The sequence below is a fragment of the Lontra canadensis genome, unplaced genomic scaffold (genome assembly GCF_010015895.1).
Source record: "Lontra canadensis isolate GAN:19392208 unplaced genomic scaffold, GSC_riverotter_1.0 scaffold209, whole genome shotgun sequence".
In the NCBI taxonomy this organism is placed as follows: domain Eukaryota; kingdom Metazoa; phylum Chordata; class Mammalia; order Carnivora; family Mustelidae; genus Lontra; species Lontra canadensis.
In genome coordinates, this window is record NW_022631203.1 from 626,336 (window position 1) to 647,939 (window position 21,604).

General features: G+C 34.7%; 1 protein-coding gene across 1 annotated transcript in view; it reads right to left on the minus strand.

Moving 5' to 3' along the window:
- Window positions 1-21,604, minus strand: part of LOC116861910 (MICOS complex subunit MIC27-like) — a 552,532-nt gene that overhangs the window by 511,670 nt on the left and 19,258 nt on the right. Inside the window, exons 2-5 of the mRNA XM_032848804.1 lie at window positions 20,712-20,831; window positions 17,698-17,752; window positions 15,795-15,893; window positions 5,014-5,105 (exon numbers count right to left, since the gene is read on the minus strand). Of these exons, the coding sequence (XP_032704695.1) occupies window positions 5,014-5,105; window positions 15,795-15,893; window positions 17,698-17,752; window positions 20,712-20,831 (366 nt within the window). The remainder of the gene's footprint in view (window positions 1-5,013; window positions 5,106-15,794; window positions 15,894-17,697; window positions 17,753-20,711; window positions 20,832-21,604) is intronic.

The following is a 21,604-nucleotide window of genomic DNA, read 5'->3' on the forward strand; positions in this document are numbered from 1 at the left end:
AGGATTATACTTTTTATAAACATGAACTTAAAAATTTTTTAAAACTGTGACTTTCTTGCTTAAAATAGAATTTTTTTTGCTAAGTATATACTTACACTTAAGAAAAATAAATCAATCCACTAATATAAAGTCTTCTTCCTCCCCAAAATGTAACTTTGGTCACAGCTGTGTGGCTATCGTCCCTGAGATTTTCCTCTCATATGTGCATTAGATACATACAGACAGTATTTTAGAACAAATGGAATGTTGATCTCTATATAGATCTACCAAAAAGGATGAGGTAGATTTTAGATTTATATCCACTGATATGGATTTCCATGATGAACCACTAAATTGAAAAGACAAGATTAGAGAACAGATTATACTCTACAATCTCAATTATGTTTTAAATTAAATTTTATTTTTTATTTATTTTAAGATTTTATTTTTTTGACAGACAGAGATCACAAGCAGGCAGAGAGGCAGTCAGGGAGAGAGGAGGAAGCAGGCTCCCCGCCAAGGAGAGAGCCCGGCGCGGGCTGGATCCCAGGACCCTGGGACCTCGACCGGAGCCAAAGGCAGAGGCTTTAACCCACTGAGCCACCCAGGCACCCCTTAAATTTTGAAATAAACCACACACATATACACTTGTTTCCTTTTTTCAAAATACAAATAGGATCACACTATACATATTGATAATTGATATATTAAAAACTTAGCAATTTGTCAGAGATGTTTCCATATCAGTTTATATACCTGTAGATCTGCTTCTTTTATAATAGCTACATAGTAAGTATTCACAATGGATATGCCACAGTTAGTTTAATAAATTCCCTATGTTGGGGAATATGGGATGTTTCCTCTTTTTGGACAATTATAAGCATGCTGTGATTAGCATTCTTACACATAGAACTGGGACCACACATCTTTGTGGTGTTTCCTTGGTACAAATTCCTGGATGTGAAATATCTGGATTAAAGATTATATGCATTTTAATTTTTGATAATATTGACACATTGCCTCCATAAAGTCAGCGATATAATGTAATAATTTATACGCCTACCAAAAATGTTTTACTAGCCCATTTACCAGAAGTAGTATTATTGAGTCTTTTAAATCTTTATCAAAGTGAAAGACTCAGAGCCAATCTCTAAATGATCTTTAAATTTGCATTTATTTGATTGCTGATAAAGTTAAGAATATTTCATTTATTAGGCCATTTATGTTTCTTATTTTGTGGATTGCTTGTGTATTACTGTCTTCATTTTCTTCTTTTTTATTTTTTTACTTTCTTCATTTTCTTAGAGGACATTTATCTTTTTCCTATCAATTTATAGGAGTTCTTAATATAGGAAGGCCATTATTTAGTCCTGTGTTATAGATGTTGCCAAATATTTTCCCCAGTTTTGTATTTTCTATTAATTTGTATATATTATATTGTGATCAGAATAAATACATTTATTTTGATGTAGTAAAATGCATTAATTTTTTTTGATGGCTTCTGGATTTTAAGAGGGCCTTTTCTATCTCAACATCACTGAAACATTTATCTTCTTTCTTCTAATATTTTTACAGTATTATATTTCATGATTGGATCTTTAGTCCACCTGGAATTTATTTTTGCATGATAATTGGTAAAGGTCTAAGATTTTTATCCAAAAAGCTAATTATTCCAACACATGTCTGAAATAACCAATCCATCCTTTCTTTACACACTGATCTGAAATGCCACCTTTACTATACCCTCCTCCTACCCCACAATGTATACAAAGACATACTTGATATATTTGTTTTTGGACATTCTCTTGGGTTTTTTTTTGGGGGGGGTCTATTTTATTTTCTATGCTAGCACAGTTACCAATACATGGTATAGGGACAACACATACTGGTTGAATGAATGTCATACTCCCTACAAATCCAGGAATTCTGTAAGAACTAAATTAAACTTATAAATTTGGGAACATATGCCATATTCCAATATTCAGTCCTTTCATCTAGAAACAAGATATGTCTCTAAATGTATTTAAAGTTGTAAAAATACCTTTCAGTAAAGTTTAGTAGTTTTAAATAAATATGTCTTAGAATATTATTTGACAAGTTTATTCCTAGATATTTTATAGTTTTCAAAGACAGATTACTTGAGGTTCTTTATGTAAGGTAATAATGAAAACAGTGTGAGGAAAATCATAAAAAGCAAAAAGAAATCCCATCTTGAAGTACATTTCCAAAATGGTGAATAACCGGAGTGTAACTTCTGTTTTTCAAAGATTTTTCTGGACTATCATTTTGTGATTTTTTTTTTTATGTCATAGACCTCAGAGAATTTCCTAAAAGTATGGGCCCTTTCCTTAAGAAAAATACCCATATAGCAGAAGAGCTCTTACCTGATACCCTTTGAAGAGATTTGTCTGATTAACTAAAGATGTCTTAAAAATGTATAATAAATGATGTCCATAGAATGCTGAGTATTCATCGATAGTAGGTACTCTCAAATATGTCTAAGTACTGTCTTTCACAAGTGCTCTGTACACTTACCAAGAATCAGTTGTATTTATTTCTAAGTCTCTATATCAGTTTTACTATAATTTTAAAAAATTAAAATATAACATAATAGGATGAAATATGAGTGTGAAAAGAACTGTTGCCTACAGGAAAATTAAGTTAAATGCTTTGTAAAGACTAAAAAAATGACTTACCTAAATTAATTAATTAGTTAATTAATTTTAAAAATGACTCAAATTAGAGGTAGGCAAAGTCAAATGTTAAAGGCTGGAAGAAATAATAACAATTTAAGAGGATTCTGTACTCATATTATTTTAAAAATGTTTTTAAGTGTTCATTCTATTTTAAGGAAATCTAAACTGAAAACAGCAGAAGACATAACTGGCTAACCATAAGACAGATGTTATGGATCTTCAGCTAGGAGACCCATACTCATAGAAAATACCTACTTCAAAAAAGAGAAAACCAGAGAAGCATTCGTTATAGTTTGAAATAAAATATTTAAGGTCTGTATTCATGATTTTTAAAAACTTTCTACTTTAACATTTTTAATTAATTGGTGACTACTGGTCCCAACAATATCAAATTAGAAGGCATCTATTCTATATATAAAATTTTTCATAGTTTTGGGTGGTGGAGTCACTCTGAAGTCTATCATTGATCTCAGGTTAAGAATCCATGTTATATATATATTAGAATCCATCAGTTATTACACATGACATTGTTCGATGCCAGTCAAAGAAAAGGCAAGGGTCTCTAGGAGTTTCAGTAACAATCAGTATTTAACCATAGAATAACTTTCAGGAAATCATACTAATATCTAATTTCTCTTATCATAGAAATTTTTATTTGAAGTTCAGGAATTCTTTTATTTTCCTTCTGTCAGAGTAAAATTAAGTTTAATACTTTATTCTTAAAATTAAAAATAAGATGTGGGGTGCCTGGGTGGCTCAGTGGGTTAAAGCCTCTGCCTTCAGCTCAGGTCATGATCCCAGGGTCCTGGGATCGAGCCCCACATTGGGTTCTCTGCTCATCAGGGAGCCTGCTTCCCCCTTTCTCTCTGCCTGCCTCTCTGCCTGCTTGTGATCTCTGCCTGTCAAATAAATAAAATCTTTTAAAAAAATTAAGATGTATACTACAAAGTTATCCTGTTATTATGAAACTGTATCTGCCTATTCACCCATCTATCTTTCTATCTCTATATACGCATAAAGAAAGGTCTCGACAACATTCTACCAAATGTTAACACTGATATTTTTCTGGATAAAAGAATTCCAGGTGGTTAATTGTTTTTTATTTCCTATACTTTTCTATAATGCTTAAATCATTTAAGGACAAGTAGTAACCAATTTTATTTAAAAAGCATTGAGGCATTACTCTAAACAAACCAAAAGATTCAGTGGCAACATTATACATCGAGAAGAGAAATGGACAGGGAAACAGGACACCTGAAGCTGAATAGAACCCTGGACAAATCAGTCACTGTGAAACTTTCCTGGGCCACAGTTTTCTTATCAGTAAATGAGAAAATGAGGAAGTTGAATGTAATAAGCTCACAAGTTTCTTTCAGCATGAATAGGATATGAATTTAAGTGGCTAATTCCTATATAAAAGAGACTTATAAAAAATAAGTTTATCATTTTTGGATCAAGTATCTCAACTATAACAAGATTTAATGAATAATGCTCTCTTTGCTATAAACTTTTATACTTTGATCACTTTACAAACTACATAGAGCACTATATCCTTGTCATTCTTAAAATGTAGACAGTTTATATCAATAATTAAGGAGATGTAGTAGTGAGAACACAAGTACAGGAAATTCTTCTGGTAACACTATACAATGCTTCAAGTGTGAGGAAGAAATGTTAAATGTTGGCAATTAAGGAAAGAAGGAAAGGAAGAAAATACCTCATCACCCCAAGCTCTCCTTCTTAATCTAAATATGAATTAAAAGTAATATATTGGCCCAAACTGTTCAAATCATTGGAGAATGTTTGGATTTGCAGGTAAGCTCACAAGAAAATGACAAAAAGCTGTAATACAGACTCATGGAAAATGTTACTTAGTTCTAGGTGGTATCAAAATTGAATTTGTATATGATTTTTTTTAACCTTCAGAAGCCTCTGTCATCTAACAATTTGCTGATTCTTATACTAATCTAATGAACTGACAGCAGTCAACAGGTACAATTTTCTGTTAATTAAAAACTGATTTTCACATAGCTCAGCAATGCAGCGGTATTTCCCTCCATAAATTCTAATTCAGTGTCTCTAAACTGAATCTTAAAAAGCAGCATTAATATCACCAAATTATATTTAAACAAATTTATCCTATTTATTTGTGATGATCACGTAATTAAGAATGGCATTTACCATCCTGAAATGTAATGTGATTTTGCCAAAGTAAGAGCTGATGCTCACTATATTTCTCTGAAAATTAAATGTTGAAGATACTTAGGACATTTAAGTATTGTCACAGTAAGAGTTTAAATAAATATTGAAATGTAGCTATCACTTAAAAGGAACTTACCTTTGCAATTATTACTGACTGAACTGGGTAGCAAACAGTTGCTCCTAAAGTGGCCAGCCCCAGTGGATAAGCAATTTTCTTAAACCTAGAACCTATGAAATTCAAACAAACTATTAAACTCCAAACAGATTCTAGCAGAGACCTGATGTTTTAATAACTTTAATGTTCTCTTTGTTCCTTTTCAAGTCATTACCCTATGTCAATTTATTCTTTAGATAATAATACTAATCAAAATGGTAGCTAAAATATCTTTAAGGATAACAATTCAATACCTTAGTTGTCATGTACAATTTTAGAAAAATATTCTCAATTTAAAATTGATAATTAGCTACACAAAGGGAATTGATAATTTTCTTCTTTTTAAAAACTAGCGTTTTTTTTTTCATGTCCTAAGAAAATCAAAGTTGTAATCACATTTTTTTCAAGTATCTAATAGGGCATGATAATATAAAAAACTGATCAACTACCATACTTGTGACACCATGTTAAAGGGAAATGGACTCTTACTACATATCCTGTTTTGATTAAGTCCTTAGGAACACGAAAGATCCAAGTAACTAATCAGTTAAGGACTTTAAAAGGAATATAACTCCTTCATGTCATGGATTTAAAACACATAAGTAGTAATTTAATAACTGCAGGTAACTTGAAATTTTGGAAATGTTGGAAATGTGCTCAGAGAAAGCATGAGCAGAGGGAGGGGTAGAGGGAGAAGGAGAGAAGCAGACTCCACCTCTCTCCCTCCCCCTAATGTAGGGCTCAATCTTACAACCTTGAGATCATGACCTGACCCAAAATCAAGAGTCAGACACTTAACTGACTGAGCTACCCAGGAGCTCCCAAACTTTTTTTTTTTTAAGCAGAAAAATCCTTTAAAAAAATCTTCCAAATATAATCTCACTAGTAACTTCATACAGCCATAGCTTAGTTCCAACAGACCACTGGTTCAAAACAGTATGTATCCTAAATGCTTGAATGGGTACCTTGGACTCTTATGAGCTGGGCATTTAGATGATGGGATTTCTAACTGGGGTAAGTACTTTTACTCTGAAACACCTTTTACGATCCTTATTTTAAAAATGGTACAGCCTATTTGGTATATCAGTAAAGGCTAAGGTGAAAAAAATAACTGGCAATGTTTGCAGGCAATGTTAATGAAAGATAAAAAAGATAGAAACAAGAGCTATTTCTGTGTCTGGTTTACCTATCTGAAGGAGGCCTACAGTCATGTCTACAGGTGGGTAGGTAGGCTAGGCTGGTAGGCTGCTAGCAGGTAGGCTGCTTCGACCTCTAATTTAGCTTTCCTTTGGTTTTAGACTGGTTTGTGTGGTACTGTGAAAGGGGGTCTAGATTTGTTAAAACATATCATAAGGTAGAAAAATCAAACATATCTTAAGTTGCTCCTTTACTCAGGTCCTGCTCACTATTATTCTAGTATCTATAGTTTGATTCTTGATTTTACTGACCTAACATCTCTTAATGCAAGTTTCCTTGACTTAGCCAAGTTCCCCTAACTGTGCTGCTCCTAACCTCAGAAAGTAGCATTTTTTCCCCTTGATGTGTCATTTTAAATATTAAAAATGACTTATATTCATTTTATCTTTACCTGATATGAAGGGTCAGTTTAACAAAATATAAATTTCATTTGGATTCAATAGCTCTACTCCCATAAGTAGGAAAGGACTCTAGACACAGCCACCAACAAGTTATGTACTATGAAATCACTGAGTGATTTGCCTTTTCTGGACCTCTATATGTAGCTAATGGGGTTAGGCTAAATCATAGCTTTCAAACATTTTTTTGACCATGACTCAGAAAAAAACTTACATTATGACCTATGACCTATCTTACATACACACACACACACACACACACACACACACACACACTCCATGGAAACAAAACTTTCACAGTATTTGCCCATATTAAGTACAGAACACTCTGACATTTGCTCTTCTCCTCTATTTTATTTCTTTAATAAAATGTCTCCTGAGATTCACTACGCTTATTTCATTATCTAATAATAGGTTGAGATCTGCAACTTGAAAAACAGTGGGTTAGATTATTCTAGCTCTGAAATTTAGAAACAATGTGAATGACCTAAGAAACATTCTTTTGCAGGTGGATTATGAGTTTCTTACTGAAAATTGATTAGTATGTTCTTCTTTGAGTTTTATATGCTACACAGAGTAATCTTGGTTTTCAATTTTTTTTCCTAATAAGTAATTTATAGTATGTATCCACGTGAAAGTTGCACATAGTGTTAGAATTAAAAATGGTAAATCAGGAGCCATTAATATTAGCTATTGGGAGACTGCTAAGTCTATTGGGATGAGATACACGGACTGGAGCTAGAATGTTGGAATGTTTGTATAATTCACCAAGGTTTTATATCTGATTGGGTATACTTGAGTTGAGACTACTTTAAGGACTAAAGCTGGGCAAATGAACCATAAGGTATGATATTTGATTCCAGACTGGTTCAGAGCTATGACTTTGAAGCACACATAATTTAGTTTGGGGGCACTGATTGGCAACTGAGTCGTGGACAGAAGATGAATGGAAGGTGATCAAAATGGCTACTGACCAGAGAACCATACCAGCTTCAGTGAGGAGGAGAAGGCAGGAATGCCTACTGAGAAGAATTTCCATACTCAGAGGTAGAAGATAGGAAAATACAAAATTCGCCATGTGCTTATGAAAGACAGTTATGTAATAGTGTTCAGAAAGTGTTCACATAGTAGTTCAAGACTGCCATTATTAGAAAGGCTGCTTGTAAAGCTGACTCTTGATTGGCATCTGGGGACTTCACTGGTAAACAGTTCCCTACAATGACAGAAAACATTCTCTGAATGATAAGAGTGATGCACTGTGCCTAAACCATTTGTTGAAATAATACGGTTTATGCTGAGCTACTACTTTCCTTCCAGTATGGAATTCTGGACATGCTAGAGAGTGTGTTTAGGTGATCAGCTGCTAATAATAACCTTGAATGCTCAGTCTCTAATGAGCCTCCTTGGCCGACAACATATTACATGTATTGTCATAATTCATTAGGGTAGGAATTAAGTACATCTTATATGACTCCGCTGGAAGAGGATCCTTAGAAGCCTGTACCTAGTTTCTTATAAGCTTTGCCCCATTTGCCTTTTCCCTTTTCTTATTTTACTTTGCAGTGTTTCACTGTAATAAGGCCTGTGACTACAGGTTGAGTCTTCTAAGTCTTTCCTACTTAACCATCAAACCCGTGGGTGGTCTTGGGGACCCTCTACAAAAGTGGTAGAGTGAGAACGAATGACAAAGTTCATAGAGATACAGGGTAAAAGAGGGAAAAAAGAAATCAAGCTTATCAAGTTTCATGTGCTGAACGAGTTGTCTACTTTCGCAAACTCCATTCTGAGGTGGCTGATGTCAGTTCTAGGAACTCTGGTCAGGATGAAATGATGAGAGAATAAAATATTTTTCTGATACCAGCGTCTCTATCTCAAATCCTTAATATAGTCCCCAGAATATGGATGGTCATCAGAAAGCAGAGAAAACAAGTTTGAGTGGTTAGCACACACTTTCACATTAACATAAAACTCCCAAGGTCTTTTTTTTTTGATAGCTAGAGACTGAAAACCTTTAAATATTTTTTTTATTTTTTTAAGTTTTATTTATTTATTTGAGAGAGAGAGAGCAAGAGAGAGAGAGAGAGCATGAGCAGTGGGGAAGGGCAGTGGGAGAGGGAGAAGCAGACTCCCTGCTTAGCAGGCAGCCTGATGCAGAGCTCAATCCCAGGACCCCAGGATCATGACCTAAACCAAAGGCAGATGTTTAACCAACTAAGCCACCCAGGAACCCTTGAAAATCTTTTTTTAAAGGGATAAAAAAAGACGGTGGCAGAGTAGGAAGACTCTAGGCTCACCTTATCCCACTAACACAAATAGATAACAATCAAATCATCCTAAATACCCCAGAAATTGTCCTGAAGACTGACAGAGCAACTTATACAATTAAAGGGAAAGAAAAGGCCACATCAAAGAAGGTAGGAAGTATGGGGATGTGCTTTAGGGGAGAAATGGATCCTAGCAGTTGCAGAGGAGAGGGACCCGTGGTCTAGAGAAGGGTGAGACAGAAAGGAACACACAAGGAAATGGACAAGAAGGTTTCTCTAAAGCCAATGGCTCGGAGAATAAGAGAGGCTGAACTTTGTGAGTTCGATCAACCAGTAGGGTTTAAAACCTGGAGATTTAAAGATCAGCAGGCTTGGCTGGGACAGAGTCTAGAAGGTACTGTCCTGCTCCTGGAGAGAAGGCAGGCAAACAACTCAGAGGGCAAAAGTGTGGAAACAGTGATCTGAAGAGGGGCTGGGGCACAGAGTAGGGAGATTATTCGCACTTCTCAGAGTGCATATCTGAGAGGCAACATTCAGAGATACCTCTCCAGGAACAAAGGAGCTGGCCAGCACCATTTCCATCCCCTGCCTTTCAGCATTAGCACACAGCTACTGGCAGGAGGTAGTACAGCACCAACACTACTTGCCTAAATTTTATACACCAATACATTCTTTTCAAGAGCACGTGGAACATTTTCCACAATAGATAACACACTGTATTACAAAGCAGGCCTCAAAAATATCATAAGATTGAAGTCATCCCATGTACCTCTTCTGACCATAGCGCTATGACACTAGAAGGCAACCAAAAGAAAAAATTTGGAATAACCACAAGTACGCAGAAGTTAAACAATATGCTGCTAAACAATGAATGAGCCAATGAGGAAATTAACAAAGAGGGGCACCTGGGTGGTTCAGTGGGTTAAGCCTCTGCCTTTGGCTCAGATCATTATCCCAGGGTCCTGGGATCGAGCCCCGCATCGGACTCCCTGCTCGGACTCCCTGTCTGTCAAATAAATAAATTAAATCTTTTAAAAAAGTCAGTAATCAAAAACCTCCCAACAAACAAAAGTCCAGGGCCAGATGGCTTCATGGGCAAATTCTACCTAACACTTAAAGAAGAGTTAATACCTATTCTTCTCAAACTATTGCAAAAAATAGAAAAGGAAGGATAACTTCCAAATTCATTCAAGGAGGCATTACCTTGACACCAAAACCAGATAAAGACCCCAATAAAAAGAGTACAGGCCAATATTACTGATGAACATGGATGTAAAAATTCTCAATAAAATAGTAGCAAACCAAATCCAAAAATATATTAAAGAAATCAGTCACTGCAATCAAGCTGGATTTATTTCTAGGCTTCAAGGGTGGAGTAATGTTTACATATCAAACAACAGGATACACCACATTATTAAAAGGTTAATAAAAGAAAAGATAGGAACCTTTCAAAACATGCAAAAAAACCCAATTTGACAAAGTAGAACATTCATCCATGACAAAAACCCTCAAAAAAGTAGGGTTAGAGGGAATATACTTCAATATAATAAAGGTCACATATGATAAAACCATAGCTAATAGCATCCTAAATGGCAATAACTTTGAGCTTTGCCTCTATGGTCAGGAACAAGACAATGAAATGAACTCTCACTACTATCATTAAACAGAGTACTGGAAGTTTGAGCCACACCAATAAGAGAACAAAAGGAAATAAAAGGCATTTGAAATGGCAAGGAAAGAGTAAAACTTTCATTATTTGCAGGTGACATGGTAATACATACATATAGAAAACCTGAAAGCCTCCACCAAAAAACTACTAGAACTAATAGGCAAATTTAGTAAAGTTGCAGGTACAAAATCAATATACGGAATTCTGTGCATCTGCACCAATAATGACACAGCAGAAAGAGAAATTGAGGAATAAATCCTACTTACAATTGCACCAAAGACAGTGAGATAACCAGAAATATTTTTTCACATGTCTGATGGTCATTTGTATGTCCTCTTTGCAGAAATGCCTGTTCATGACTTCTGCCCATTTCTTGATTGGATTATTGTCTCCATGTTGAGTTTGATAAACTCTTTATAAATTATGGATACTAGCCCTTTAACTGATAAGACATTTGCAAACATCTTCTCCCATTCTGTTGGCTGTCTTTTAGTTTTGTTGATTGTCTCTTTTGCTGTGCAAAAAGCCTTTTATCTTGATGAAGTACCAATAGTTGATTTTTGCCTTTGTTTCCCTTGCCTTTGGAGATGTGTCCACCAAAAAGTTGTTGTAGACAAGGTCAAAGAGGTTGCTACAGGTGTTCTCCTCCAGGATTTTGATGGAGCCAGTCTCACAATTAAATATTTCATCCATTTTGAGTTTATTTTTGTGTATAGTATAAGAAAATGGTCCCATTTCATTCTAAATGTGGTTGTCCAATTTTCCCAACACCATTTATTGAAGAGACTGTCCTTTTTTCCATTGGATACTGTTTCCTGCTTTGTTAAAGACTGGTTGACCATAGAGCTAAGGGTCCATTTCTGGGTTCTCTATTCTGTTCCACTGATCTATGTGTCTGTTTTTGTGCCAGTACCATACCGTCTTGATGACTACAACTTTATAATAGAGCCTGAAGTCCAAAAATGTGATGCTACCAGCTTTAGCTTTCTTTTTCAACATTCCTCTGGCTATTCAGGGTCATTTCTGGTTCCATACAAATTTTAGGATTATTTGTTCCAGCTCTGTGAAAAAAGTTGATAGTATTTTGATAGGGATTGCACTGAATGTACTGATTGCTTGAGGTAGCACACACATTTTAACAATATTTATTCTTCCAATCCATGAGCATGGAATGTTTTTCCATTTCTTTGTGTCTTCCTCAATTTCTTTCATGAGTACTTTATAGTTTTCTGAGTACAGATCCTTTGCCTCTTTCGTTAGGTTTATTCCTAGGTATCTTATGGTTTTTGGTGCAATTGCAAATGGGATCAACTCCTTAATTTCTCTTTCTTCTATCTCATTGTTAGTGTATAGAAATTCCACTGATTTCTGTGCATTGATTTTTTATCCTGCCACTTTGCTGAATTCCTGTATGAGTTCTAGCAATTCTGGGGTGGGGTCTCTTGGGTTTTCCACATAGTGTATCATGTTACCATGAAAAAATGCTCAACATCACTGGGCACTGAGGAAATACAAATCAAAACCACAATGAGACACCGCCTTACACCAGTTGGAATGGCTAAAATAAACAACTCAGGAAACAACAGATGTTGGCAAGGATGTGGAAAAAGGGGAACCTTCTTATACTATTGGTAGGAATGCAAGCTGGTACAGCTACTCTGGAAAACACTATGGAGGTTCCTCAAAAAGTTGAAAATAGAACTACCCTACAACCCAACAACTGCACTACTAGGTATCTACCCCAAAGATACAAATGCAGTGAATCGAAGGGTCACCTGCACTCCAATGTTCATAGCAGCTATGTCCTCAGTAGACATACTATGAAAAGAGACCATATGTTCATCAACAGATGAATGGATAAAGAAAAGGTGGTATATATACACAATGGAATACCACTCAGCCAATAAAAAAGAAATGTCATTTGCCATTTGCAACAATGCAGATGGAACTAGAGGGTATTACACTAAGTGAAATAAGTCAACCAGAGAAAGACAATTATCATATGATCTCACTCCTATGTGGAATTTAAGAAACAAAACAGAGGACCACAGGGGAAGGAAGGGAAAGATAAAACAAGATGAAATCAGACAGGGAGACAAGCCATAAGAGACTCTTAATCACAGGAAATAAACTTAAGGTGCTGGAGGGGTGGGGTGGGGGATGGGGTAGCTGGGTGATGGATATTAAGGAGGGCATGCTATGTAATGAACACTGGGAGTTATATAAGACTGATGAATCACTGAACTTTACCTCTGAAACTAATAATATACTATATGTTAATTAATTGAATTTAAATTTAAAAATATAATAAAAAACAGTAAGATATCTAGGAAGAAATCTAACCAAAGAGGCAAAAGACCTTTACTCTGAAAACTATAAAACACTGCTGAGAGAAATTAAAGATACAGAAGGAAATAGGAAGGCATTCCATGTTCATGGGCTAAAAGAAAAAATATTGTTAAAATGTCTATACTACCCAAAGCAATGTACACACTTAATGCAATCCCTATCAAAATGCCAACAGCATTTTTCACAGAACTAGAACAAAACATCTTAAAATTTGCATGGAACCACAAAATACCCTGAATAACCAAAGCAGTCAAAAAGGCAAAGCAAAGCTGGAGGCCTCACAATTCCAAACTTCAAGTTATCAAGCTGTAGTGATCAACACAGTACTGACATAAAATGGATACACAGATTAATGGAAATGAATGGAAATGAACCTACAAGTATATGGTCAATTAATATTGAAGAAGGAACAAATACAGTAGGAAAAAGACAGTATTTTCAACAAATAGTGTTGGGAAAACTCAACAGGAATATGCAAGAGAACAAAACTGGACCACTTCCTTACACCATACACAAAAATAAACTGTAAATGGAGCTAAGACCTAATTGTGAGACAGGAAACCAAGAAAATTCTAGAAGAGAACACAGGCAGTAACTTCTTTGACATTGGCCATAGAAACTTCTTTCTAGAGATGTCTCCTGAGGCAAGGGAAACAACGGCAAAAATAAACTATTAAGACTTAATCAAAATAAAAAGCTTCTGCATAGTGAAGGAAACAACCAACAAAACTGAAAGGCAGCCTACAGAATGGGAAAAAATATCTGTAAATGACATACCTGATAAAGGGTTATTATCCAAAATATATAAACAACCTATAAAACTAAACAATAAACAAACAATCCAGTTAAAAAGTAGGCAGAAGACATGAATAGGTATTTTTTCATGAAGATATACAGATGACCAACAGACACTTGAATATATGCTCGGCATGACTCATCATCAGGGAAATACAAATCAAAACTACAACATCTTTCAGAATAGTTAAAATTAATAACATAAGAAACAAGAGTTAGTGATGGATGTGGAGAAAGGGGAATCCTCTTGCACTGCTGGTGGTAATGAAAGCTGGTGCAGCCTTTTGGAAAACAGTATGGAATTTCTTCAGATAGTTAAAAATAGAACTATGAACCAACAACTGTACTTCTAGGAATTTATTCAAGGAATACAAAGATAGTAATTCATAGGGATACATGCATCCCAATGTTACAGCAACATTATCTACAGTAGCCAAATTATGGAAACAGTTCAAGTATCCATCGCCTGATAAATGGATGAAGGAGATAAGACAGATAGATATCAATCACAGAGTTTAACTCAACCTTAAAAAAGAATGAAATCTTCCCATTTTCAAGGACATGGATGGAATTGGAGAGTATTATGTTTAGTGAAATAAGTTAGAGAAAGACAAATACCATGTGATTTCACTCATATGTGGAATTTAAGAATCAAAATGAATGAGCAAAGGGAAAAAAAAGTGTCATATCAAGAAACAGCCTCTTAACTATAAAGAACAAACTGACGATTATCAGAGGGGAGGTAAGTGGGGACATGGGTTAAATAGACGATGGGGATTAAGAAGTTCATTTGTTGTACTGAGTGCTAGGTGTTGTATGAAACTGTTGAATCACTAAATTGTACACCTGAAACTAATATTATACTATATGTTATCTAACTGGAATTTAAATTTAAAGAACCTTTTAAAAAATAAAGTTATCTAAAAGATGACAAAATGATAAATTATAATTTTAATAGGAATAGCTATATATTTTTTAATTTTATTTTAAATATCATACAGAAAATTGATCTATATTTCTATCAATTTTAATACATGTATAGAGTCATGTCACCACCAGTACAATCAGGATATGGAACAGTTCTATCCCTGTTAAAAAAAAAATCTCATGTGACCTCCTTATAGTCAGTCACACCTTCCCATACCTAACTCCTGGGAACTACTGATATTTTGTTGTTGTTGTTGCTGTTATTGTTACTATAGTTTTGTCTTTTTGAGAAAGTTGTATGAATAAAATCACAGCACATGTAACTTTTTTAGACTGGCTTCTTAATGTCAGATTCATCAAGATTGCTGCATGTGTCAATGGCTTATTCATTTTATTAGTGAGTCTAATTCCTTTGGATGTGCCACAGTTTAGTTTACCCTTGAAAGACATTTAGGTTGTTTCCAGCTTTTGGTAATTATTAATAGAATTACTATAAACATTTAGGTACAGATTTTTCATTTTTCCAGGGTAAATACCCAGGAGTGTGATTACTTGGTCTCATGATAACAGCATGTTTAACTTTCTAAGAGAAACTTGGGGCACCTGGGTGACTCAGTCATTAAGCAACTGCCTTCGGCTCGGGTCATGATCCCAGGGTCCTGGGATCAAGCCCCACGTTGGGCTTCCCACTCAGCAGGAAGCCTGCTTCTCCATCTTCCACTCCCCCGCTTATGTTTCCTCTCTCACTGTGTCTGTCGCTGTCAAATAAATAAATAAAACCTTTAAAAAAAGAGAAATTGTCAAACTGTTTTCTTGAATGGCTGTACCATTTTGTACTCCCACCAGCAGTGTATGAGTTTCAGTTGCTCTACATTCTTAACTATACTTGGTATGGTGAGTCTTTTTAATTTTAGACATTCTAATATTGTCACTGTGGCTTTCATTTGCATTTACTTAATAGCTAATGATGTTAAACATCTTGAAATAACTATATTTTTTAAAGCACAGTCTTTATAAAAGTAAACATGTTGTAACATAGAATCTAAAAATTTTCACAGTACCCTATCCTAACAATATTCAATAAAGACTATGAGGTTTTCCCATGACAGTAAAATTCAGGATATAAAGGCACTGAAAGAAAAAATGTATTTTTTTAAACCCTACCTTTTCTTGCTGAAACCAAGCCTGCCAATCCTGAAACTGTAATCACTCCAAGTTTTGGAAGAAAATCTTGAGGTGGATTCTTCAGGTAAATATATGCATCTATTAAGAAGTAAGTTAAAAACTAATATAAATGACTTACTATAATGACTAATATAAATGACTTAGGCATCCTAAATATGATGCAGAAATGCTAAAGAGATTTGCTAAGATAGTAGAAGATCGTAAACACTCTTCAAAAAAAGCTACAAAAATAATGATTTGAGCAGCAAATGAAAAAGCTAGTTAAAACAGTTACTTGCTACAAAATAAAATCTTCCTTCCATAGCTGACTTAATAACTGTTTTCTTAATACAGGCAATTATTACTCTTTAATGAAATATGGTGCTAGAGTTCACACCTTTGCATGAATTATTATAAAGTAACTGCTTGTTTATGTAGTATTTATCTCTCTAATGGAAATGCTTCTGGACTTACCTGTTCAAACTTAGACAGGATCCAGTAGGAATAGAAATATTTTATTAAGGAACTTTGAATAATTAACTAGGGATACATGTAGCTTGTAGACACTGCTTGCCACTACTCCCCAATACCCAGAGCAGCCACTGCTCTTGGTTAAAACCAATGATCAGGAGAAGTGAGCCTAGACCAAAAGTAGATGAAGAGTGGGCACAAGTCTAGATGTTTTGGCTTTTTATATATTTAAATTATTTGTTTCCATGCAACCCCAAAAATAGACTCTTACATCACATTTAATTATTTAATAGTAATCACTTGTTTAATTATATTCCTCAAGACTGATGAGGAATATAATTTGGAATTAATTCCTATATACCTTAAGTAATAATACCTTTACCAGTCATCAATATCATGGAGACATTTAAAATTTTAGCTGATCTTTCTGTCTCCCATACACATTTATTTTAACAACTGGCTTAGGCCAAGAATATTAGGAAGATATATCTACTGTCAAATACAATTATCAAATTAAATAATCAAATAAAATTGCTTTCCAACATTAGCTCAAATATTCTAATGACTGGTATTAGTGTTTCCTAGCAACGGATGCCAAAATTCTATGCATTTTAACAGCAAACAGCACCTATTTAAACTAATTCATAACAATGTGGACATGTTTCTATTTTATGCTTTGAGCATATAACATGAGCTTTGCAGCTAAACAGACCTCAGTTTGAGTCTAGGCGCTGCCACTTAACTATCTATGGGACCTTGGCAACCTACTTTACCTTTTTAAACCTCAGTTGCCTTATCTGTAAAAAATGGATAATCACAGGGGCACCTGGTTGGCTCAGTTGGTTGGGTATTCAACTCTTGATTTCAGCTTGGGTCATGACCTCATGGTCATGAGATGGAGGCCCATGTTGGGCTCTGTGCTCAGTGTGAAGTCTGCTTGTCCCTCTTCCTCTGCCTCTCCCGGCTTGTGCTCACACTCACCCTCACACTCTCTCTCAAATAAATAAATAAAATCTTGTAAAAAGGGGAATAATTATAATACCAACACTTATAGAATTGGTATAGAAATTAAATTAGATAAATTGTGTAAAATGCTTATCATAGTGTCTTAGCATATAATTGCTTAATAAATGACAGTTACTAATACTCTCATATTCTCATAAAGTTCTATACAGAGTATCTTCTCAGTTGGTAAAACATGATAATTAATAACTTACCGCCTTTATTTTTCTCACATTTAAACCTTGCAAGTTAACAAGACAACAGAACATTTCTTTTTTTTTCTGTTATTCTGTAACTTCTCTTTTTTTCCAATTATATTTGATTTTATTTTTTCAGTGTTCCAAGATTCATTGTTATGCCCCACACCCAGTGCTCCATGCAATACGTGCCCTCCTTAACATTTCTAATTATGGATGGTTCACTCACCTACCTTTTCCAAATTGTACTGTATCCATTATCCCATTTTTCACAAACACATAAACACCCTAAGCAAAAAGAAAAAAAAGGACATCTGCATTTTTGAAGATGTTGATAATTAAATCATATAGTCCATATCTCTGAGACCATATTAAAATGTTGACTTAGCATTGTATTCAAATCTAACTCTAATTTTCCTATTTATTCACATGAGAATACTTGTTGAATTAGCTTCATGCCTTGCTTTTCATTCTGTTTAACATGGATAATACTTGTTTACTATTTTCCTCATATAAAGAAGTAAAGTAATGCCTATAAAGTAGTCAGAGCATTTCACAGATAATTTATTGCAGAAATACAAAGACTTATCACCTTATTTTATAAAGCCTTAGAAAAATGAATGGAAATTAAATAAATCATGGATAGAGGTAAATTTCAGCTTAGAAGCAACATCTGATTAATACAGATGTGGTAGCAACAACATAATGATTTGTAAAGAAAGTAGTAACAACAAACTTAAAGAAAGTACTTCATCTTCTCCTTTTTTTAAAGTGTGAATCAGAATGGGAAAAAATCTAAATAAGACATTTATTTCAGGATAGAAATCATCCTACAAAGACTAGTGTTTATATTATTTTTATATAGGAATATAAATTCTCTACAAATTAAGATTATTAACTCACTGAAGTGATTGAAGTTTTAAATCAAATTTGCTCTTTTACCTATTTCTAACTAATTTATTTTAATGCAAGGAATTTGGTTACACTCATTTACCAAGTGGTAGGTACTATCTCAATTATATCTGCCTTCAAACAATGAAGGCAGAGGATGATTTACCCAGAGTAACTGCCCATAGTCATGCTGTACTCCATTGAAGAAACCAGAAAACACAAATGAAATATATGGTCTCCATCTCTAACTAGCTGCTATGAAACCATGGGATAAAAAGAACAAAAACGATTTTCAAAGCAAAGAACAGAGAAATAATTTCATTACACAGGAAACAAGTCATTATTATCATGATATCTCGGTAACCTTATCACAGATATTTTCATGGTGATCAGAGATCAGAGATGTAGCGGTTCATCCCTTCATCGTGGTTTCAAGCTGTACAAACCAGCACAGACCTTAACTGTCAAAGTTACTTCTCCCTAAAGACTCTCTCAAGAAGACCTCACCTTTAAAGTTATAATACCTATTGACTGGTTGACTGAAAATCATGTAACTGTTGAGGAAAAAAACTAGTCACTCCTTTTGGGAAGTTTTCCTTAGCTTGTTTAGGAATTCACTTTTACCATTGTGGGTCACTGCTACCTAAAATTTCAAAACACTAAGGAGAAGAAGAACTGAATTTGGACTGCAAGATTCTAAGTTTAACGCAGAATGCAACTTGAGTCAGAAGTAATTTTTTAAAGAATAGATTACGTTTTTAGGGCAAAATTAGAGAGAAAAAGTTGTTTACACTGAAGATGAAATGCATTCAAAGTGCCCTTCTTCAACCTATTCACTTCAGCATATTAAGAGAATAAAAGTTCTTTCAGTCTTAAGTTGGGTGATAGTTACAACAGCAATTTAAGGATCCCTCAGGAACAATCTACCTCACTGAAAACAAATTTGAGAACACTATGGAAAATTAGGTCTCAGGAGACTTAAGTATGAATCATTTGGCTGTTGGTATATAGTATTAGGGGCATGATTCAAACCCTTATTAGTTAATACACTTTCCTCTGAGATCAAACTATTAAAAGTGTATAATATAACTAATACTATTAGAGCTGTCTGACAGACACAAATTAAAAAAATAACACCAGTATTCATCAGGTATTTTAAATATCACCTGGAATGACCAGAATTCATATTTAGTGTTTCATAAAACCATTAGAATCTTTTTTTTTTAAAAAAGAATGTATTAGAAACAAAAAAGAACAAGGGTTCACAATTGGATAGGTTGTATCTGAGAAAAAGTTGTGCAGTTATAAGGTCAGAATGATGAAAACATGGTACCAGCATTATCATTATGACACTGACATTGGACATGTTGATGCCAACACAACTATGTTGATGTGAGGATAATGTAACATCAATATTTTATCCTTACTCCATCACTCTGCTGCAAGATAATGCTGACTAAAGGCTAAGTATTTTTTTAAAGATTTTATTTATTTATTTGACGGAAATCACAAGTAGGCAGAGAGCAGGCAGAGAGAGAGAGAGAGAGAGGGAGGGAAGCAGGCTCCCTGCTGAGCAGAGAGCCCGATGTGGGGCTCAATCCCAGAACCCTGGGATCATGACCCGAGCCGAAGGCAGAGGCTTTAACCCACTTAGCCACCCAGGCACCCAAATCTAAATATTAAAGTAAGATGAATTTCATTTTTCCCAATAGCTGACTATATTCAGAATGGTCTTATGAGCTATATCCAAGAAATTAACATTTTGCTTAGCCAAGTAAGAAAAAATTGAGAAATAATTTCAGAACTTCTTGTAAATAGCCAAACAATTGTACATGAAAAATAACATAAATGCTTGCTGAACTATCTTAATACACGCAGTAGTGATATAGTAGATTAAACATGGCCACAAATTCTTGGCTGCTACTCATATTGAGAGGTGATATCTAATTCCACTCCCTTTAAAACTGGGGTGGCCTTTGTGATCTAACAATAGAATGCTGTATAAGTAACTTTCTTGGACATCCGATGACAAATAAGAAGCTTAGTAAATTCTGCCAAGGGCCTCTTTGTAAGACCCCTGAACTGCCTGGTAAGTTATCTGACTATGCTCAGATCACAAGGCTTGACAGGCCACATGTAGTTGCTTTACACAACATTCCTAGCTGAGCCCAGCCTTCTAGCTATCTGTGACAAGGTACTAACGATGAGAATGAACTGTCTTAGGGCCTCTAGATCAACCCATTCACCTGACGAATGTCACTGAGTAACCTCTGCCAATACAAAATGCAACAGAAGAATTACCTGTCTGAAAAAATCAGAAAACTCCAACATTAAACCACTATTAGTACTCACTTACCTTGCACCAGCCAATATAACGACCAGTTGTACTGCGGATGGATGCAAAGCCCATTTGTAAATGACCAGGCTGCTCTTCAACATATTTAGACTGCAGAGGTGGTGCAGTATATATGGGAAGCTAGAGGCAAAAAAAAAAAAAAAAAAGTTCATGTTAAAAATGTAAAACAGCTGGACTTCCTTTTTCAGGAGTATAGCAGAAGTCATAGACCTTCATGCTAAAAGCAACTAAAAATGATGATAAAATATATTTTAAAACATCTTAAATGGGGGGAATGATCCAGGAAGCTGTTTATAAAGACCGCTCAGAAGCTTAGATTAAAAAACAACAGAAATGCAGAGATAAACAATATAGCCAGCTTTTACCTTGTCACCATTTGCTTTAAAATAGATGGTTCATAGAACATGGAATCATGAACAAAACCTAGAAAAAACAATCTACAGATATAATATCATCCCTACCAAAATACTAATAGCATTTTTTTTACTGAACTAGAACAAACTATCCTAAAATTTGTGTGGAACCACAAGACTGCAAATAGCTAAAGCAATCTTAATAAAGATAACAAACTGTGGAGGTATCACAATCCAGATTTCAAGTTATATTACAAAGCTGTAGTAATCAAAATGGAGTAGTACTGGCAGAAAGCTGGACACATAAATCAATGGAACACACAGGAAATCCAGAAATAAGCCCAAATATTATACAGTCAATTAATTTCCAACCAAAGAGGCAAGAATATGCAATGGGAGAAAGGACAGTTTCTTCGACAAATGGTGTTGGGAAAACTGGACAACCATACACAAAAGAATGAAACTGGACCACTCTTACACCATACACAAAAATGAATTAAAAGTGCATTAAAAACCTAAATGTGAAACCATAAAAATCCT